At 45.1% G+C, this 19,615-nt stretch overlaps 1 protein-coding gene across 1 annotated transcript in view; it reads right to left on the reverse strand.

The window, feature by feature from the left end:
- leprot (leptin receptor overlapping transcript) overlaps window positions 1–17,519 on the reverse strand; it is a 30,391-nt gene extending 12,872 nt beyond the window's left edge. The window contains exon 1 of the mRNA XM_078561290.1: window positions 17,391–17,519. Within this exon, the coding sequence (XP_078417416.1) occupies window positions 17,391–17,406 (16 nt within the window). The 5' untranslated portion in view covers window positions 17,407–17,519. The remainder of the gene's footprint in view (window positions 1–17,390) is intronic.
- Between the last annotated feature and the right edge of the window lie 2,096 nt (window positions 17,520–19,615).

Consider the following 19,615-nt stretch of genomic DNA (forward strand, 5'->3'; position numbering starts at 1 on the left):
TTTTTGAAGTCTCCTCAAAGGCCCTAAAATGGGCATGATTACTGGAAACTCCCAAAGATGATTACAACAGCAGCCTTAACATAGCAAAATGTCCCATTGTGTGATGGATTTTTTTTTTAATTGATACTGAGTTACATAAAGGAGATTAGGACAGATGATCAAAGATGATCAAAAGCTTAGTCAAAGAGGTAGGTGCAAGAAGCTTCTTGAGGGAAAAGAGGCTTCAGAAAGGAATTCTAGAGCTTAGGGCCTCAACAGTTGAAGACACAGCCACCAATGAAAGAGTGATTAAAATTAGAGATGCAAAAGAGGCTAGAATTGGAGGGTGACAGGACTGACAAAGATTAGAGACAGGGAGGGATGAGATGGAGGGATTTGAAAACAAAAATGAGAGTTTTAAAATCGAGGCATTGCTTGATTGGGGGCCAATACAGACCAGTGAGCACAGGGATGATAGGTAAACAGGACTTGGTGCAAGTTAGGATACAAGCAGTCGAGTTTTGAATGGTGTGGAGTTTATAGAGGGTGTAAGACGGGAGCTCAGCGAGGCGTGTGTTGGAAGTCAAATCTAGAGGTAACAAAAGCATGGATAAAGATCAAAGCAACATAGGCAGAGGTAGAGTCAGGCAATGTTAACAGAGGTAGAAATAGGCAGCCTTGGCGATGGCATATATGATACATTATCTGGGGCTGCGGTCAGTTTTATGGCTAGGGCCCGCTTCTAGGTCAATTTTTTTTAAACCAGCGCAGAAGATTGCAGAAATTTGATTTGTACTAAGGAATTTTAAACACAAATTACATCCAACGTTTTGGATTTCGTCAATTTTGGGCCAATTAAACAAATAAAGCATGGGTGAAATACAGGAGGGCCTCTCTAATTATAGTGGGATCATATCTCAGGATGTGTCATTAGGTGAGAGAGAAAAGTACAAGGAGGGGAGAAATAGCAAAGTAAAAAAAAAAAGCACTTTCGCAGCCTGCACCTGTTAAACATTTCCCTTCAAGAATTATAGAACTCTTTAAAAAAAATATACAAGTACAGATGTTACCATGCCAGCAGCTCTCACAAACTGAATAACCACTGGGGTGGTTGGAAAATCAAACAGTGATTGGAATTAAATACAAACTAGACGAACAGAAAAGTAATTGCACTTAGCATCAAAGAGAACTTATTCTCAGCTTTCCTGGAGTGCTTCTTTAAAAGAAGGAATATGCACAGAACTAAGCAGGAAGAAATTTGGCTTTTGAAGAACTGCACACAAGAGAAAATGTAAAAAAAATTGCGCTGCAGTACCATCTAGTGCTCAACCAACATAATCAAGATATTCAGCAACTATTCACGATCCCTACCATTCACACCTTCTCTAGTTAAATCATTTGTTTCTTAATTGTCCCATTGTCACTCCCTTTGCCCTTGCACCATGAAACCTTTTGTCTTTTAATTTCACCTGCCCTCCACCCTATCATCTTTTATGCTCTTATTCCCATCATCTACCACCCCGCCCCTTTCACTTGTTTAAAACCTATCTCTAACTTTTCCCAGTTCTGAAGAAATGTTAATCTCTACAGATGCTGCCAGACGTGGAGTATTTCCGGCATTTTGTGTTTTTATAACATAATCAAGAGTCTGGCAAGCATTGATCTCAATGGGAAAGTGCAGTGCAGCATAGCCATTCGCAAAGGAAAGCTCATGCCTTTCCAAGCATCTTTAATGCTTAAGCATTTTATATTATTCTACTTATTCCATTTATATTTTTTAAAAAGGCTTGCAAATTGAGTTTAAAGGAATACTGGGGAAAGATTCCTTGAACTGTTTGAAAACCACACCTTATTAGCAATTTCTTTTAATGAAATAAATATTGGAACATGGTAACATATGGCATTGTGGTGAAGAGAGAAGAAAGGATTGAGCCAAGTCTTGGCAATGGAATGTCATATTTGTGCCTAAACCTCAGAACCACTGAAGAGCTGGTGGCCTCAAACAAACTAACTGCCAAACACATTTTTATGGTCTGGCAGAAATAAACAACAGCGCTGGAACAACCAATCTAATATGTCCACATGCATTTTATTTAACGTTCCTGGTACTACTTCATTTTTGTAGCTTCCCACTCTGTCTTAACTAGCTTGTTAACATTTTCATTTCAGTCAACAAAACACAGGTGATAGAGACTAACTGCTTTCAAAATTCAATTTTTTAGTGCATTTTCATATGAAAACACTTTCTGAACATAGTAATACCTACAAGTTTTTAAATCATGTGTTTTTTTTTTCCACACACTAAAAGACACGAGAATTTAATGAATTTAGTCATATGTACTTGGTTTTTTTTGGCTCATGGCCTTATTTTTCATTTTAGAACTTCAGTTATAGAAAGAAATAGCAAAGTAAAGTAAGAATTTGCATTTATAAGAGTGCCTTTCACAACTCCTGGAAACCCAAAGTGATTGCAGCCGGTAATGTTTTTTTTTGAAGTGTTCTCATTGTTCTAATGTAGAAAATGTAGCAGCTAATTTGTATACAGCAAGATTCCACAAACAGTAATTAAATAATTGGCCAGATCATCTATTTTTAGGTGTTGCTTGAAGGACATATACGGACAGAAATTTATAATGGAAAACATTGACGAATGCATGACCCAAAGTGTGAAACAGGAAGGAAAGTTTTGTAGAATGGAAGTGCATACAAACCTTTCAACTTTTTACAGCTTGAAGACCTAAAGTACAGTTGTAAATTTTGTCCTTCAAAACTTTACTTTAACACATGTAATACAATACTAAGATGCTATCTTTACAGGTCTATTGTAGAAAATGGTGGAAACAACCTGATTTGCTGAATTAAGAGCCTCATAAACATTAAAGTACAATGGCATATGATGTAGCCAAATTTTGGAAGGTTAAAATCTGCAACTGCACCTTTTAAGTTTTTTTTGTAGTTCAATTGAATGTGCATCTGAAAATTTTACAGGTCTAGCATTACGCTTAATTTCTGGTGACAGCATTGATAGGAGACATGGTTTTGAATGTTGTTACCATTACTTACCAAACATAGACCAAAACAGAGAATCATAGATATTAAAGCAATGGGGAACAATTAGGCCCATCTGGTTTGAGTTAGTGCTAGCTCTCAACTGGAGTTAGGTGTGTAAATTCAGAATCAAGGATTAATTAAAATAAGCAGATACACTGGCAAAAAAAAAACAAGTGCAGAGTCTTTATTTAAAAAGGTGTTCAGGGATTGGAGAGGCAAGGTTTGATCAGGGATAGTGAGCATGGCTTTGTCAGAGGGAGGTCATGCCTAACAAATTTGATTGAATTTTTTGAGGAGGTGACCAGGTGTAAATGAGGGTAGTGCAGTTGATGTAATTTATATGGATTTCAGCAAAGCCTTTGACAAGGTCCCACATGGGAGACTTATAAAGAAGGCAAATGCACATGGGATACAGGGTAATGTGATAAGGTAGATTCAAAATTGGCTTAGTTGTAGGAGACAGAGGGTGATGACAGAAGGATGCTTTAGTGACTGGAAGCCCGTGTCCAGTGGCGTACCACAGGGTTCTGTGCTGGGTCCTCTATTATTTGTCATTTACATAAACGACACAGATGACTATGTGGGGGGCAGGATTAGTAAGTTCGCGGGTGACACAAAGATTGGCCGGGTGGTTAACAGTGAGTGTTGAGTGTCTAGGGCTACAAGAAGATATCTGCCAAATTGACCATCCCGTCTATAAGTGGCAGATGGAATTTAACCCTGAAAAGTGAGAGGTGATACACTTTGGAAGGAGTAATTTGACAAGGAAGTATTCAATGAATGGCACAACACTAGGAAGTTTTGAGGAACAAAGGGACCTTGGCGTGTATGTCCATAGATCTCTGAAAGCGGAGGGGCATGTTAGTGGGGTGGTGAAAAAGGCATTTGGGACACTTGCCCTTATCAATCGAGGCATAGATTACAAAAGTAGGGAGGTCATGTTGGAGTTGTATAGAACCTTGGTGAGGCCACAGCTGGAGTACTGTGTGCAGTTCTGGTCACCACATTATAGGAAGGATGTGATTGTACTGGAGGTGGTGCAGAGGAGATTCACCAGGATGTTGCCTGCGATGAAACATTTAAGTTATGAAGAGAGGTTGGATAGACTTGGATTGTTTTCGTTGGAGCAGAGAAGACTAAGGAGCGACCTGATCGAGGTGTACAAGATTTTGAGGGGCATGGACAGGGTGGATAGGGAGCACCTGTTCCCCTTAGTTGAAGGGGGAGTCACAAGGGGACACAAGTTCAAGGTGAGAGGCAGGAGGTTTAGGGGGGGGATGTGAGGAAAAACTTTTATACCCAGAGGAATGCACTGCCTGGGAGGGTGGTGGAGGCGGGTTGCCTCACATCCTTTAAAAAGTACCTGGATGTGCACTTGGCACGTCATAACATTCAAGGCTATGGGCCAAGTGTTGGTAAATGGAATTAGGTAGGTAGGTCAGGTGTTTTTCACGTGTAGGTGCAGACTCGATGGGCTGAAGGGCCTCTTCTGCACTGAGAGATTCTGTGATGCGGGTGAGGAGAAGATAGCAGAGGAAAGTGAGATTCAGCTAACAATAAGTCAGTCAGTCTGGCACCAGGGCTAGGGAAACCTTTAGAAGCTTTTAAAAGATCTAAAGCAATTGACAAGATGGACATGGGTGTACAGAAGGGAAGTCATGTGAGAATAACAATAGAATTTTTTAGTGAAGTAAAATATGTAAATAAGGAAGATAATGAGATCCATTTTTGGATTTGAGTAAAGATTTTACCACAATGTTTCAGAAAATTAATTCTAAAAATTGGCAGTCATGTTACTATCAGCAGGGTAATGAGATGGGTGAATTGTGGCTGATCGGTAGGAGACAGGATGCGTGTCTGAAGCATTCTGGATGAAAGGTGTGGCGAGTGCTGCACGTCTTGGTGTTCAGATCAGTACAGCAACATTTTCATCAAAAAAATAATTAACAGGGGAAAGTGGGCTTTAAGGAGGTAAAAATGGATCTGGGTCAGATAAATTGGAATCAAAGGTTGGCAGGAAAAATGGTACCTGAACAATGGGCTGCCTTCAAAGGTGAGATAGTTCAGGCAGTCAAGATATATCCCCAGGAAAGAGAAAGGGAGGACAAACAAATCCAGGGCTCCCTGGGGTGATGAAAGAGATAGTGATTAAGATGAAGAAGAGAGTGAGCTAACAACAGGTGTCAGGTGGATAATACAATGGAGAGCCAAACTAAATATAGGTTCAGAGGGCGACTGGAAAAGCAAGCAAAGAGAGTATGAAAAGAGACTAGAAGCTGACATAAAAGGGAATCCCAAAGTTTTCTATAGGCATTTAATAGTAAAATGGTAGTAAAACGAGGAGTGGGGCCAATTAGAGATCAAAAAGGGGATTTATGTACGGAGGCAGGGGGCTTAGCGGAGGTATTAAATTAACGCTTTGCATCTGTCTTTACCAAGGAAGATGTTGCTCAGGTCACGGTGAAAGAGGAAGTAATTAATACACTACAAGGATTTAAAATTGATAAGGTGGTGGCATTGGATAGGCTTTCTGTACTTAAAGTTGATAAAACACCAGGACTGGATAAGATGCATCAAAGGATACTGAGGAAAGCGAGAGTGGAAATTGCAGTGGCACTGGCCATAATTTTCAAGTTTTCTTAGACTCAGGGGTGGTGACAAGTGCATAAGTCATTGAAGGTGGCAGGACAGATTGAAAGAGCAGTTAATAAAGCATACAGTATCCTAGGCTTTATTAATAGGGACACAGAGTATAAGAGCAAGGAGGTTACGTTAAACTGTATAAAACAATGGTTCAGCCTCAACTGGAGTACTGTGCCCAGTTCTGGGCACTATACTTGACAAAAGATGTGGAGACGTTCGCGAGAGTGCAGAAAAGATTCATGAGAATGGTTCCAGGGATGAGGAAATTCTGTTTTGACGATAGGTCGGAGGGTTGGGACTCTTTTCCTTGGAGGAGAGGGCTGAGAGAAGATTTGATAGAGGTATTCAAAATCATGGGGGGTCTGGACAGAGTAGATAGGGAGAAACCTTTCCTACTCATGAAAGGATCAAGATCGAGAGGGCACAGATTTAAGGTAATTGGCAAAGAAGCATTGGCAACATGAGGTAAAACTTTTTCACACGAGTGGTTAGGATCTAGAATGCATCATGGAGGCAGGGGAATTAGATAGTTATCCAAAAAGGAGGAATGTGCAAGGTTACAGGGAGAAGGCAGGGAAATAGCATTAGGTGAATTGCTTATTCGCAGAACTAGCGCAAACATGATGGGCTGAATGGCTTCCTTCTATGCTGTAACAATTCTGTGATTTGGTGATCAATGAACTGGAAAAGGGTAACTGTAACCTCATTTTAAATTTCACACATTATATCACAATAGGAGTGTTTAATATGGTGGGGGATAGCACCAAGCCACATGAGAATTTACAAGTGTGGGAGTGAGTGGACAATTGGCAAATGCAACCTCATGTGAACGCAGGTGTAAAGTCATGCATTTAATAATATAGATTAGGCAGAAAGTAAAGGGGAAAAAACAGGCTAAGACAAAAAGCTAATGGGATGCTCAAGTGCATAAAGATTTATGGAGTGTCAATCAAACACAATAACCTTGCCATTTCCGTGCACTGGTCAGACCTCACCTAGAATATTGTGTGCAGTTCTGGAATCCACATGAGAGAAAAAGGATGTATTCTGAGCTGGAACAGATTGAGAAGAGCTTTTTAAAAAAAAAAGCTAGAAAATAAAACATGAAGATAGGCTCAAAGAACTAGAACTCTTCATATTGTAGAAAATACTGGAGTTTCCAAACTAAAAAGGCTTCAAAATGTAGAGGGTCAGCTAGGACTATTTCAATTAACAGGAGACCGCTGAACAACACAACCCGATTAAAACCTTGGAACAGAGAGATTCAGGCAGAATGCGTGGGGATGGAGTTAATGGTGAGTGTACAGAATTTGCCACAAAAACCATAAATCCAATGTTTAGCTGATTGAAACTATGGCCTATCCAAGACTGGAAGTTAGACTGTCAGCCTGACAACATAGTGGAGCAGTCAAGGAAAGTGGCAAAGTCGACTGTCATCACTGTCCACCTGCAGAAAACGTTGGCAACAGCATATAAAAAGGTGGAAGAGGTGGGGAGCAAGGATGAATTCTTGGGGATTCTTGAGGCAACACTGCAAGATGGGAAGAGAAGCCATCATTAGAGATGCGCTGGCTATAATTGGACAGGTAAGAGGGAAATCAGACAAGGTCAGATCAACTGAGCTGCACACTGCACAATGGAGAGACATTGGGGAAGGATGGTGTACTCCACCATGTGAGTACCTGCAGAGAGGAAGGGGAGATAATGTACCATAGTAATAGAATGTCAGCTAGTATGTGGGTTAGAAAGTAAAGTTGAGTGGGGATAGGGTTCAAGGAGCAGGAAGTGGATGTTATAGGCAAGATAATTTCAGAGAGAGTATAGTGAATGGGAGAAAAATTAGAGCCAGGCAGGGATTCCAGGTGAGATGGGAATCTCGTGGGAGATTCATATTGCTGAACAAAGGAAGAAGACTGAGGGAAGGCTAAAGATGCAGCTAAATGGATGATCTCTTTCTTAGGGATTAAGTAATCCATAATCCCCTTCCACCTGCTGTAGCACAGCTGGTAGGAAACACAGTTCAAAGTAACAGATGGTGCAGAAAAGAATCTGGCAGGGGAAGTCAATATCTTTACTCCCAAGGATGATCAAGCAGTAGTGGGCACTTTGATAATGGTCGTACCAGGGGAACAGCTTAAGAAAGTTTCACTGATGACCATAGTGTCAAGGGTGGAGGTGAAGGATTCATCGAGCAAATCAGCACCTGTGGAGGTATGGAGAATAGAAGGCCAAGAGTTCAACTGCTGGAAAATACAGTTTTAGCTGACTGTCAGAATTTTTTTCCAGGGTGGGCACAGAAGAACACAAGAACATGGACACAGGAAGTGGTTGGAGATAGCCTCGTCAGTGATTGAAGCCACAGGAATGGCAAAGTACTGTCTCTGCATTCTACTTTTTTATAAAATACATTCACAGGATGTGAGTGTCACTGGGGAGGCCAGTACTTCTTGTACATTTCTCACTGCCTTTGAAGGTAGTGGTGAGTCACCTTCTTGAATCGCTGCAGTCTATGTGGTGTAAGTATACCCACAATGCATTAGGGACAGAGTTCCAGAACTTTGACCCAGCAACAGGAACAAATGATGATATAGGCCAGGATCTTTAGGTCAGTGAGCAGGTGGACGGGGCCTGTTCGCCGACACACAAAATGACACGGGGAGATGTTGGGCAACGTCACCCCGCGTCATGTCAATTTTCAGGTCGGCGTGGGTGCAGCTGAATCAGCTGTGCGCCCACCGACCTGTCAACGGCCTATTGAGGCCATTTAAAAAGTAATTGAGATACTTAATGGACCTGCCCGTCCAACCTTAAGGTTGGCGGGCAGGCTGAGAGCCCTGGCAGGTTTCAGAAAAAGCATGAAACCTCATCCACAGGTGGTATGAGGTTTCATGAGGGTTTTTAAAATTTTAATGAATGTATGCTTTAAAGTGATGGACATGTTCCAACTCATGTGACAGTGTCACGAGGGGACATGTCAGGGAAATTTTATTTTTGCCCCTTCACCATTTTTAAATTTGGTGCTGATCTCCCTGAGGCAGCATTTTGCTTCAGGGAGATGAGTGCGCTCTTTCGTGTGCATGCGAGAAAGAGCGCATTCCCGGCTGAGGGAATCTTTCCCCACCCCCCCACCCGCCCGCCCGCACAGGAAGCACTTCCTCGCGGACATCACGCTGGGTGGGCCTTAATTGGCCCACCTATGTAAAATGGCAGCGTGCCCCCAATCGGGGGCGCCGATCGGAGGCGTGCCCACTCCTGCAGTTGAAGCTGGTTGACCCAAGGTCACAATCCTGCAACAATGACCTGGGGCTGAGATTATTGGCCTTCAACAACCACAACTATCTTCCTTTCTGCTAGGTATGACGCCATCCAGTGGAGAGTTTTCCCCCTGCTTCCCACCAACTTACTGCTCCTTGATGATATACCCAGTCAAATTCTGCCCTGATGTCAAGGGCAGTCACTCCTATCCCACCATTGGGATTCAGCTCTTTTGTCCATGTTTGGACCACGGCTGTAATGAGGTATGGGGTCATTGCCCTGGCAGAACCAAAACTGAGTGTTAGTGAGCAAGTTATTGTGGAGTAGGTGCACTGCCAATGACACCTTCCATCGCTTCACTGATGATCAAGAATAGACTGATGGGACGGCAATTGGCTGGATTGGATTTGGTCCTGCTTTTTGTGGACTGGACATTCCAGGCAATTTTCCACATAGTCAGGTAGATGCCAGTGTCATAGCTGCACTGGAACAGCTTGGCTAGGGTCTTGGCTAGTGCTGGAGCACAAATCTTCAGTGCTACAGCTAGTATGTTATCAGGGACCATAGCCTTTGCCATATCCAGTGCGTTCAGCTGTTTGTTGATATCACATGAGGTGAACTGAATTGGCCGAAGACCAGCATCTTTATACTGGGGTCCTCAAGAGGAGGCGGAGATGGATCATCCACTCAGCACTTCTGGCTGAACATGATTGAAAATGCTTCAGTCTTGCCTTTTGTGCTGACCTGCTGGGCTCTACTGGTTAGTTGTCCAATTGTACACCATCATTCACAACTGGATGTATCAGGACTGCAGAGCTTGGATCTGGTCTGCTGGTTGTGAGATCACTTAGCTCTGTCTATCACATGCTGCTTCTACTGTCTAGCATAAATTTAATCCTGTGCTGTAGCTTCACCAGGTTGACACCATCTTTTTAGGTATGCTAGACGCTGCTCCTGACATGCCCTCCCACACTCCTCACTGAACCAGAGTCTATCCCCTGGCTTGATGGTAAAGGTAGAATGAGGGATATGCCGGGCCATGAAGTTTAGATTGTGGCTGAATACAGCTCGGCTGCTGCTGGTGGCCCACAGTGCCTCATAGATGCCCAGTTTTGAAATGCTAGTTTTGTTCTTAGTCTATCCTATTTAGCACAGTATATCTTTCTATTAAAAAGTGCTGATACCGAAAGGATGCAAGTCAATATTAATTGGTAACAATATTAGATAGGCATCATGCATTGAAAAATGCTGTGAATATTCAAATCAATTATTTTTGACGTTACAGTAAACCTCTTGCTGGTACAACAGTTTTTAATTTTCAGCTAGGTATGTTACAGCCAGAGCTCTTCCTATGGCATTAACTCAAAAAGTAAATAGTACAAGTTGGTCAATGCACCCATCCAAAGATAAAATGAGTTTTTGAATCCTACATTAAAGCCATCAGGCTTTTTTCTTCAAACTAAAAGGCATACTGTGATTTCAACAGTTCATGTCCAAACTGCAGAAATTTAACTCAAAAGGGGGGGAAAAAAGGAAAATCTGCAAATACTAGAAATCTTTAAATAAGAACTAAAAATGGGGGAACTACAAATGTGGAAGATGGGACTATTATTCTCTTTAGGACAGAGAAGGTTAAAGAGGGATTTAAAAGATGCATTCAAAATTATGAAGGATCTTAACAGAGTAAATAAAAAGCTGTTTCCGTTCTCAGGAGAGTGAGTGACCAGGTGACACAGATTTAAGGTAATTAACAAAAGAGCCAGGTTTGGAGAGGGGGGTGGGAATATAAAAATCACAGAGACCTCAAGCACAGGAGGTGCCCTTTTGACTTATGCTCATTGAAAGAGTACTCTTAGACCCACACCCCCTCTTTTTGTCCATAACCATTTAAATTACTCATCCTCAAGAACTTGTCCAACCTGGTTTTAAAATTATTTACGGAATTAGCTTCCATACAGCATTGATCCTGACATTTGTGTAAACATTTCTCATCTCCCATTTAGCCTTTTGACAATGATTTTCAATATATTAAGATCTATCCATGGATATTACTCAGGAAGTTAAGCGTTGTATTAGATTAAAAGAAGAGGCTTCTAAGAGTGCAAGTGTGAGGATTGGGAGTGTTTTATAACCAGCAAAGGGCCAAAATGTTGACATAAAAAGGGAAAAAATAGAATGCAAGAGCAAACTAGCCAGGAATATAGAGATTGTAAGAGCTTTAAACGTTGGTCCTTAAAAACAAAAACAGTAAATTATGGGGAATAAGAAAATGGCAGAGACACTGAACAAATGTACTGCAACTGTCTTCACAGTAGCAGACAAGTTGTATACAAGAAATAGAGGTAACCTAGGTGCTAAAAAGTGAGGAAGTTAAGGAAAGTAATATCAGCAAATAAAAAGGACTGGAGAAACTTAAGGAACTAAAATCCAACAAATTCCTAGGACCTGATGGCCTACATCCTAGGGTTCTAAACAAGATAGCTGCAGAGGTAATGGATGCTCTGGTTAAGTTTTTCCAAAAACACCTAGATTCTAGAACAGCCCAGTGGATTGGAAGTTAGCAAATATAGGTCCGCCATTCAAGAAAGGAGGAGAGAGAAAACAAGGAACTACAGGCCAGTTAGCCTGACATCAGTCATCGGGAAAGTGCTGGAATCTATTAAGTCTTAACAATGCACTTAGAAAGTCAAGGTATGATCAGGCAAAGTCAACATGGTTTTATGACAGGGAAATCCTATTTGACAAATAATAATTGTGGGAGACACTGCAAAGCTGTTTCTGCTGGCTGGAGAATCTAGAGCATGGGACAGTCCCAGCATAAGAGGTGGCTCATTTAGGACTGAGATGAGCAGAGATTTTTTCACTCAAAAAATTGCGAATTTTCATAATACTCTATTCCAGCGGGTTGTGGATGTTCTATCACTGACTATATTTCAGGCTGGGATAGGCAGATTTTTGGTCTTAGAGCGAATCAAGTGATATGGGGGGGTGAGTGGGAAAGTGGAGTTGAAGCCCAAGATCAGCCATGATTCTATTGAAAGACTGAGCAGGCTTGATGGGCCACATAGTTTACTCCTGCTCCTCTCTCTTTTGCGTTCTTGTGTACACTCTAATTATTGGCCCACTCAACTAGAAGAATAATTTTGCTTCATCCAGTCTATTCAAGTCTCTTATCTTGAAAACCTGTAATCATTCACCTCCTAACTTACCCTATTTGGAAAAAAAACTGTCCTAACTTTTCCAACCTCCCTTCAATAACTGAAGTCCTTCATCCCTGTTAACATCTATCACAAGGAGTAGCTGAGGCTAAAGACATGGATGCATTTAAGTGGAACCTAGATAAGCCCATGAGACAGAAAGAAAAGGAAGGACAAATTAATGTGGTTAGATAAAGGAGAGTGGAAGTAAGCTTGTGTGGAGCATAAATACTACATGGACCTGTTGAACCAAATGGGCTGTTTCTGATCTGTAAACAGATTATACGTAAGTACGTGTAGAATCCTGGTAAGCCTCCTTCGTATCCTTTGTTACACCTTTACATCATTCCTGAAGTGTGTCCATAAATGTGCACAATACTTCAGCTAAGGTCTAACCAGTGCTAAGTTCTAGCACGATCTCTTCGCTTTTATATTCTAGGCCTCCATTTATAAACTCAAGTAACTCTTTTTTAGCCACCTTACCAACCTGCCCTGCTAATCATAGTCAGAGAATCACATGCAATGGCTTAACTTCCTGCTCCCACACCACTGCCTCTGCTGCCCCCAAGAATCTATTCTTGGCCCCTTCCTATTCCTCATCTATATGCTGCCCTTTGGTGGCATCATCTGAAAACGCAGCATTAATTTTCACACGTACACTGATGACACCCAGTTCTACCTCATCAAACCACTCCCGACTCCTCCACTGTTGCTAAATTATCAGACTGCTTATCCGACATCCAGTACTGGATTAGCAGAAATTTCTTCCAATTAAATATTGGGAAGATTGAAGACATCATCTTTGGTTCCCATTCCAAACTCCATCCCCTAACTACTGACTTTATGTCTCTCCCTAGCAACAGTCTGGGATTAAGTCAGTCTGTTCACAATCTCGGTGTCACATTTGATCCGGAGATGAGCTTCTGGCCTCATTCGTGCCTTCACTAAGCCTGCCCATTTCCACCTCCTTAGCTTCATCTGACTTTGTCCCTGTCCCAGCTTATCTGCTGCAACCCTCATCCATGTCGTCATTACCTCTAAACTTACCTATTCCAATGCACCCCTGGCTGGTTTCCCACATTCTACCCTCTGTAAAACTTGAGGTCATCAAAAACTCTGTCACCTTAATTCCCAGCAGGTCCTGTTCCCCTATCACGCACCTGATCACTAACCTACATTGGTTCCTGATTAAGCAATGTCTTGAGCTTAAAATTCTCCCATCTGTTTTCAAACTCCTCCATATCTCTCTAAACTCCTCCAGCCTTACAATCCTTGCGATATCCTGGATCCCCTTATTCTGGCTTCTTCTGCACCCCGAATTTTAATTGCTCCACCATTGGTGGCCATGCTATCAGTTGTCTGGGCCTCTAAAATATCCTCCTCACACCTCTCTACCTCACTTTCCTCCTTTAAGACTCCTCAAAATCTACCTCTTTGACCAAATTTTGGTCATCTGACCTAATATCTCCTTATTGACAGTGAAATGTCACGATATTGAAAGTACTGCCTGAAAGGGTGGTGGAAGCAGATTCAATGATTTTCAAAAGGGAATTGGATATATACTTGAAACAAGACATTCCTAAGGCTATGGGGAAAGAGGAAAGTAACTAATTTGATATCTCACTTAAGGAGCCGGTACAGCTATGATGGGATTAATGGCCTCCTTTTGTGCTGTAAGATTCTAAAATCTACTGTCTCGCTGGAAGAGACTGCCCTAACCTGTTAAATTCCTGTCTTTCCAGTCATCAATAGCATATTATCTGCAATGGTTTCTCTTCCTGCTCCCACACTGTCGCCTTTGAAATCTCCCAAGGATCTATCTTTGCTCCCGAACATTGCACCTATGATGCTGTCCCCAAGGTGAAATCATCTGAAAACACAAGAGATTCCACATGTATGATGATATCCAGCTCTACCTCATCACTGCCTCTCTCAACCACTCCACTGACTAATTTATCATGCGGCTTTGTCCAACATTCAGTATGAGCTACTCAGCAATTTGCTCAAACAAAATAACTAGATGACCAAAGCCATTGCCATCATTCCCCACCACAAATTCTGTTCCCTAGCCACCAATTCTGACCCTCTCTCATAACAATGAGGTTGAATCAGAGAGTTCACAACTTTAGCTCCCTACTTGTGATGAGCTTCCACCCCATATCTGCTCCATCACCACAACTGCCTATTTCCAGCTTTGTAACATCACTCGTCACTGCCTGTGCCTCAGCCTACCTGTGGATGAACACCTCATCCATGCCTTTGTTAATTCAATACTCGACAATTCTATTGCTTTCCTGGCCAGCCTCCCACCTTCAAAAAACTTGTGTTAATCCAAACCCTTACAGCCCATATCCCCTTTCACACCAAGTCCCATTCACCGATCATCCCTGTGCATTGACTCCGAGTCCCACAATGACTCTATTCAAAAATTCTCATCCTTGTTTTCAAATCTCTCTACACCTTGGTCCTTCCCTTTCCCATGACCTACGCCAGCCCTACACTGCCACTCCCCAACTCCTTCCCTGCACACCTCAAATTCTAGCCTCTTGCACATCTCCAATTTTAATTGATCCACCACTGATAGTCAGGCCTTCAGCTGCCTAGGCCCTAAGGTCTGGAATTCCCTCTCCAATCTCCACTTCCTTTAACACACAATTCGTAGTTATAAAACATTTCTCTCCTCTCTTATCCCTCCCCTCCCAGATTCTCTCTTCTCCCTTCCACCCTCCCACCCAGCTTTTCTCCTGCCTTTCCACACCACCACCCTCAAGCATATCTTCTCTCCCCTCCTTCACATCTCCCACCCCAGGCTACTGAAATCTCCCTTGCCCACCAGCACCCTCACCCAAGACAACCCCCAAGCCCTCTCAGTGAAGCTCAACGCAAACTGGAGGAACAGCACCTCATCTTCCGACTAGGCACTTTACAGCCTTCCGGACTGAATATTGAGTTCAACAATTTTAGATCATGAACTCTCTCCTCCATCCCCACCCCCTTTCCGATCCCCCTCTTTTTTTTCCAATAATTTATATAGATTTTTCTTTTCCCACCTATTTCCATTATTTTTTTAAAAGTATTTCCTTTCCATTGTTTTATCTCTACCTTTCAGCCTTTTTTGATTCCTTCACCCTACCCCCACTAGGGCTATCTGTACTTTGCTTGTCCTGCTTTCTACCCTTAATTATCACATTCCTTAGATATTCCTTCAACATCTCTTTGTCCTTTTGTCTGTGACATCTTTTGGTTATCTCCACCTATCACTGGCCCTCTATCCAGCTCTGCCTGTCCCACCCACCCTTAAACCAGCTTATATTTCACCTCTCTTCTATTTTTACTAAGTTCTGTTGAAGGGTCATTCGGACACGAAATGTTAACTGTTTTCCTCTCCGCAGATGCTGCCAGACCTGCTGAGTTTTTCCAGGTATTTTTGTTTTTGTTTTGGTTTTCCTCTCAGAAGCCTTCCTCACAAACTCCTAACCCTCCCCAACCCCCGACCAATCACAGCCTTTCAGCCACTCCCACTGTCACTCTGCCACCCCCCGACCACATCCCAGGTTACCCTCCCCCCACCCCAGGTTACCCGCCAACCCCAGCTGGGTTACCCCCCACCTCAGCCACCCCACCCCACCTCACCCCAGTTACCCCCAGACAACCCCATCCCAATTATCCCATTTAACCCCCAAGCCCCAGTTATGCCCCCACACCACCACCCCAGTTGGTCCCCCAAACCCTCACGGTTACCCCCAGAGCCCCCCCCTCCTAGTCAGATTCCCCCCCCTACCAAACACCCCTACAGCCGCAGTTAGACCTCCCACCCCTGCCCCAATTATCCCCCCCACATCAATTGCAACACCCTTGTCCCTGCCACACCCCAATTACCCCCCTGCCCCTGCCCCAATTAACCCCGCCCCAGTTATTCCCGCCACATCTCTGCCCCAGTTACCCCTGCCCCAGTTACACCGCCACACCCCACCCCAATTACCTCCTGCCAGTTACGCCCCACCTCGCCGCCCCAGTTGGGTTATCCTCTGTGCCAGTTACCCCGACCCCCCATCCCAGTTAATCCCCACCCCAGTTACCCCCCCGCTCCAGATGCCTCCCTCTGTCCCATCCCTGTTACCCCCACACACCCCTGCCACAGTTGCCCCCAAACCTCCATCCCCAGTAACCCGCAGAGCCCCCCCCTCCCCAGCTACCCAGCCCCCAACCTCCGGCCCCAGTTACCCTACTGCCCCCTGACCCAATTACCCCCACCCCAGTTGACCCCCACACTCCCCCGCCCCAGTTGTCCCCGTTCCTGTTACCTCCAGAGTTGCCCTGCCCCCCAAACCCCACTGCCCCCCATCCATTACCCCCAGCCCCAGTTGCAACCCCCGCTCCCCCAGCCCCAGTTGCCCCCCCCACGCTCCCCCAGTCCCAATTGCCCCCCCCCACGCTCCCCCAGTCCCAGTTACCACCCCCCATGCTCGTCCCAGTTACCCCCGCCCACCCCCACGCTCGTCCCAGTTACCCCCGCCCGCCCCCACGCTTGTCCCAGTTACCTCCGCCCGCCCCCAGGCTCGTCCCAGTTACCCCCGCCCGCCCCCAGGCTCGTCCCAGTTACCCCCGCCCGCCCCCAGGCTCGTCCCAGTTACCCCCACACTCCCCCACCCCAGTTACCCCCACATTCCCCTGCCCCAATTATTGAATTATCCTCTGTCCCAGTTTCCCCCCACCCACCATCCCAGTTACTACCCGGCCCGTTAGCACCCCCCTCTCATCCCAGTTATCCAGTTACCCTCCGTCCCAGTTACACCCCCCACTCCCCCATACCAGTTATCCCAGTGCACCCCCCACCCCAGTTACCCCCCCTCTGCCTCCCATCACAGTTTCCTCCTACCCACATTACACCACCCCCACCCCGTTACCCCCGCCCCCATTACTCCCCCACCGGTTACCCCCCGCCCCCCATTACACCCCCCACCCCCCCCCCCACTCGTTACCCCCCCCCAGCCCCAGTTACCCCCCCCCAGCCCCAGTTACCCCCACAATCCCCAATCGTCGGCACCGCCTTCACCCATTAACCCCCAGCCCCACACCCTAGTTTCCGCCTCCTCTCTCCCTCCACACCCACCCCGGGTTACTCCGATCCACTCCCACAACCTCACACAGGGGGATCATCGCCTTCTTCCAAACCGAGGCCTCGCCATTCAGTCCTCGAAGCCGCGATAATACTACGGCTGACAGCACCGTGAGCTACCGTCAAACTATCGAACACAATACTACCTTTAATCCCCGCCATCTTCTTGCTGCTGCGACTCCGCTCTCACCCTTCCGGCACCGACCGAACGTCAGCCAATCAACAGCTCCGCCATCCAGCGCACAGCTCCCGTCCTCGCTTGCAACCAATCAGTGCAAACATACTGTGAGTCCTTCAACCAATAGGCATAGACATCCTGCTGGATAATCAGCCAATCACCACTGCCTTAACAAACGACTCACCACTCAGTCAACAGTTCCGGATAGGCAACCAATCATTTGCAAGGTGAACCTGCCAGTTCCTCCAGAGATAAAAACAAAAAGCTAAAAGCGACTGCGGATGCTGGAAATCCAAAACAAAAACAGAATTACCTGGAAAAACTCAGCAGGTCTGGCAGCATCGGCGGAGAAGAAAAGAGTCGACGTTTCGAGTCCTCATGACCCTTCAGCAGAACTGAAGTATAGTTAGGAGAGGGGTGAAATATAAGCTGGTTTAAGGTGGGGCGGGGTGGGGAGAGAGAGAAGTTGAGGGTGGGGTGGTTGTAGGGATAAGCAAGCAGTGATAGGAGCAGATAATCAAAAGATGTCACAGACAAAAGGATCAAAGAGGTGTTGAAGGTGGTGATATTATCTAAGAAAATGTGCTAATTAAGAATGGATGGCAGGACACTCAAGGTACAGCTCTAGTGGGGGTGGGGTGGAAAGACTAACAAGGTATTAGTTGTAGATTTAAAAATAATGAAAATAGGTGGGGAAAGAAGAATTTATATAAATTATTGAAAAAAAAGGGAGGGGGAAGAAACGGGGTGGGGATGTGGGGAGGGGGAGTTTAAGATCTAAAGTTGTTGAATTCAATATTCAGTCCGGAAGTCTGTAAAGTGCCTAGTCGGAAGATGAGGTGCTGTTCCTCCAGTTTGCGTTGGGCTTCACTGGAACAATGCAGCAAGCCAAGGACAGACATGTGGGCAAGAGAGCAGGGTGGAGTGTTAAAATGGCAAGCGACAGGGAGGTTTGGGTCTTTCTTGCGGACAGACCGCAGGTGTTCTGCAAAGCGGTCGCCCAGTTTGCGTTTGGTCTCTCCAATGTAGAGGAGACCGCATTGGGAGCAACGAATGCAGTAGACTAAGTTAGGGGAAATGCACTTGAAAGGAGTGTTTGGGCCCTTGGACGGTGAGGAGAGAGGAAGTGAAGGGGCAGGTGTTGCTTCTTCTGCGTGGGCATGGGGAGGTGCCGTAGGTGGGGGTTGAGGAGTAGGGGGTGATGGAGGAGTAGACCAGGGTGTCCCATAGGGAACGATCCCTATGGAATGCCGCCAAGGGGGGTGAAGGGAAGATGTGTTTGGTGGTGGCATCATGCTGGAGCTGGCGGAAATGGCGGAGGATGATCCTTTGAATGTGGAGGCTGGTGGGGTGATAAGTGAGGACAAGGGGGAACCTATCATGTTTCTGGGAGGGAGGAGAAGGCGTGAGGGCGGATGTGCGGGATATGGGCCGGACACGGTTGAGGGCCCTGTCAACGACCGTGGGTGGAAAACCTCGGTTAAGGAAGAAGGAGGACATGTCAGAGGAGCTGTTTTTGAAGGTAGCATCATCAGAACAGATGCGACAGAGGCGAAGGAACTGAAAGAATGGGATGGAGTCCTTACAGGAAGCGGGGTGTGAGGAGCTGTAGTCGAGGTAGCTGTGGGAGTCGGTAGGCTTGTAATGGATATTGGTGGACAGTCTATCATCAGAAATTGAGACAGAGAGGTCAAGGAAGGGAAGAGAAGTGTCAGAGATGGACCATGTGAAAATGATGGAGGGGTGGAGATTGGAAGCAAAATTAATAAATTTTTCCAGGTCTCGACGAGAGCATGAAGCAGCACCGAAATAATCATCGATGTACCGGAGAAAGAGTTGTGGGAGGGGGCCGTAGTAGGACTGGAACAAGGAATGTTCCACATACCCCATAAAGAGACAGGCATAGCTGGGGCCCATGCGGGTACCCATAGCCACACCTTTTATTTGGAGGAAGTGAGAGGAGTTAAAGGAGAAATTGTTCAGTGTGAGAACAAGTTCAGCCAGACGGAGGAGAGTAGTGGTGGATGGGGATTGTTCGGGCCTTTGTTCAAGGAAGAAGCTAAGGGCCCTCAGACCATCCTGGTGGGGGATGGAGGTGTAGAGGGATTGGACATCCATGGTGAAGAGGAAGCGGTTGGGGCCAGGGAACTGGAAACTGTTGATGTGACGTAAGGTGTCAGAGGAATCACGGAT

Source organism: Cetorhinus maximus, chromosome 17 (assembly GCF_964194155.1).
Source record: "Cetorhinus maximus chromosome 17, sCetMax3.hap1.1, whole genome shotgun sequence".
Taxonomy (NCBI): Eukaryota; Metazoa; Chordata; class Chondrichthyes; order Lamniformes; family Cetorhinidae; genus Cetorhinus; species Cetorhinus maximus.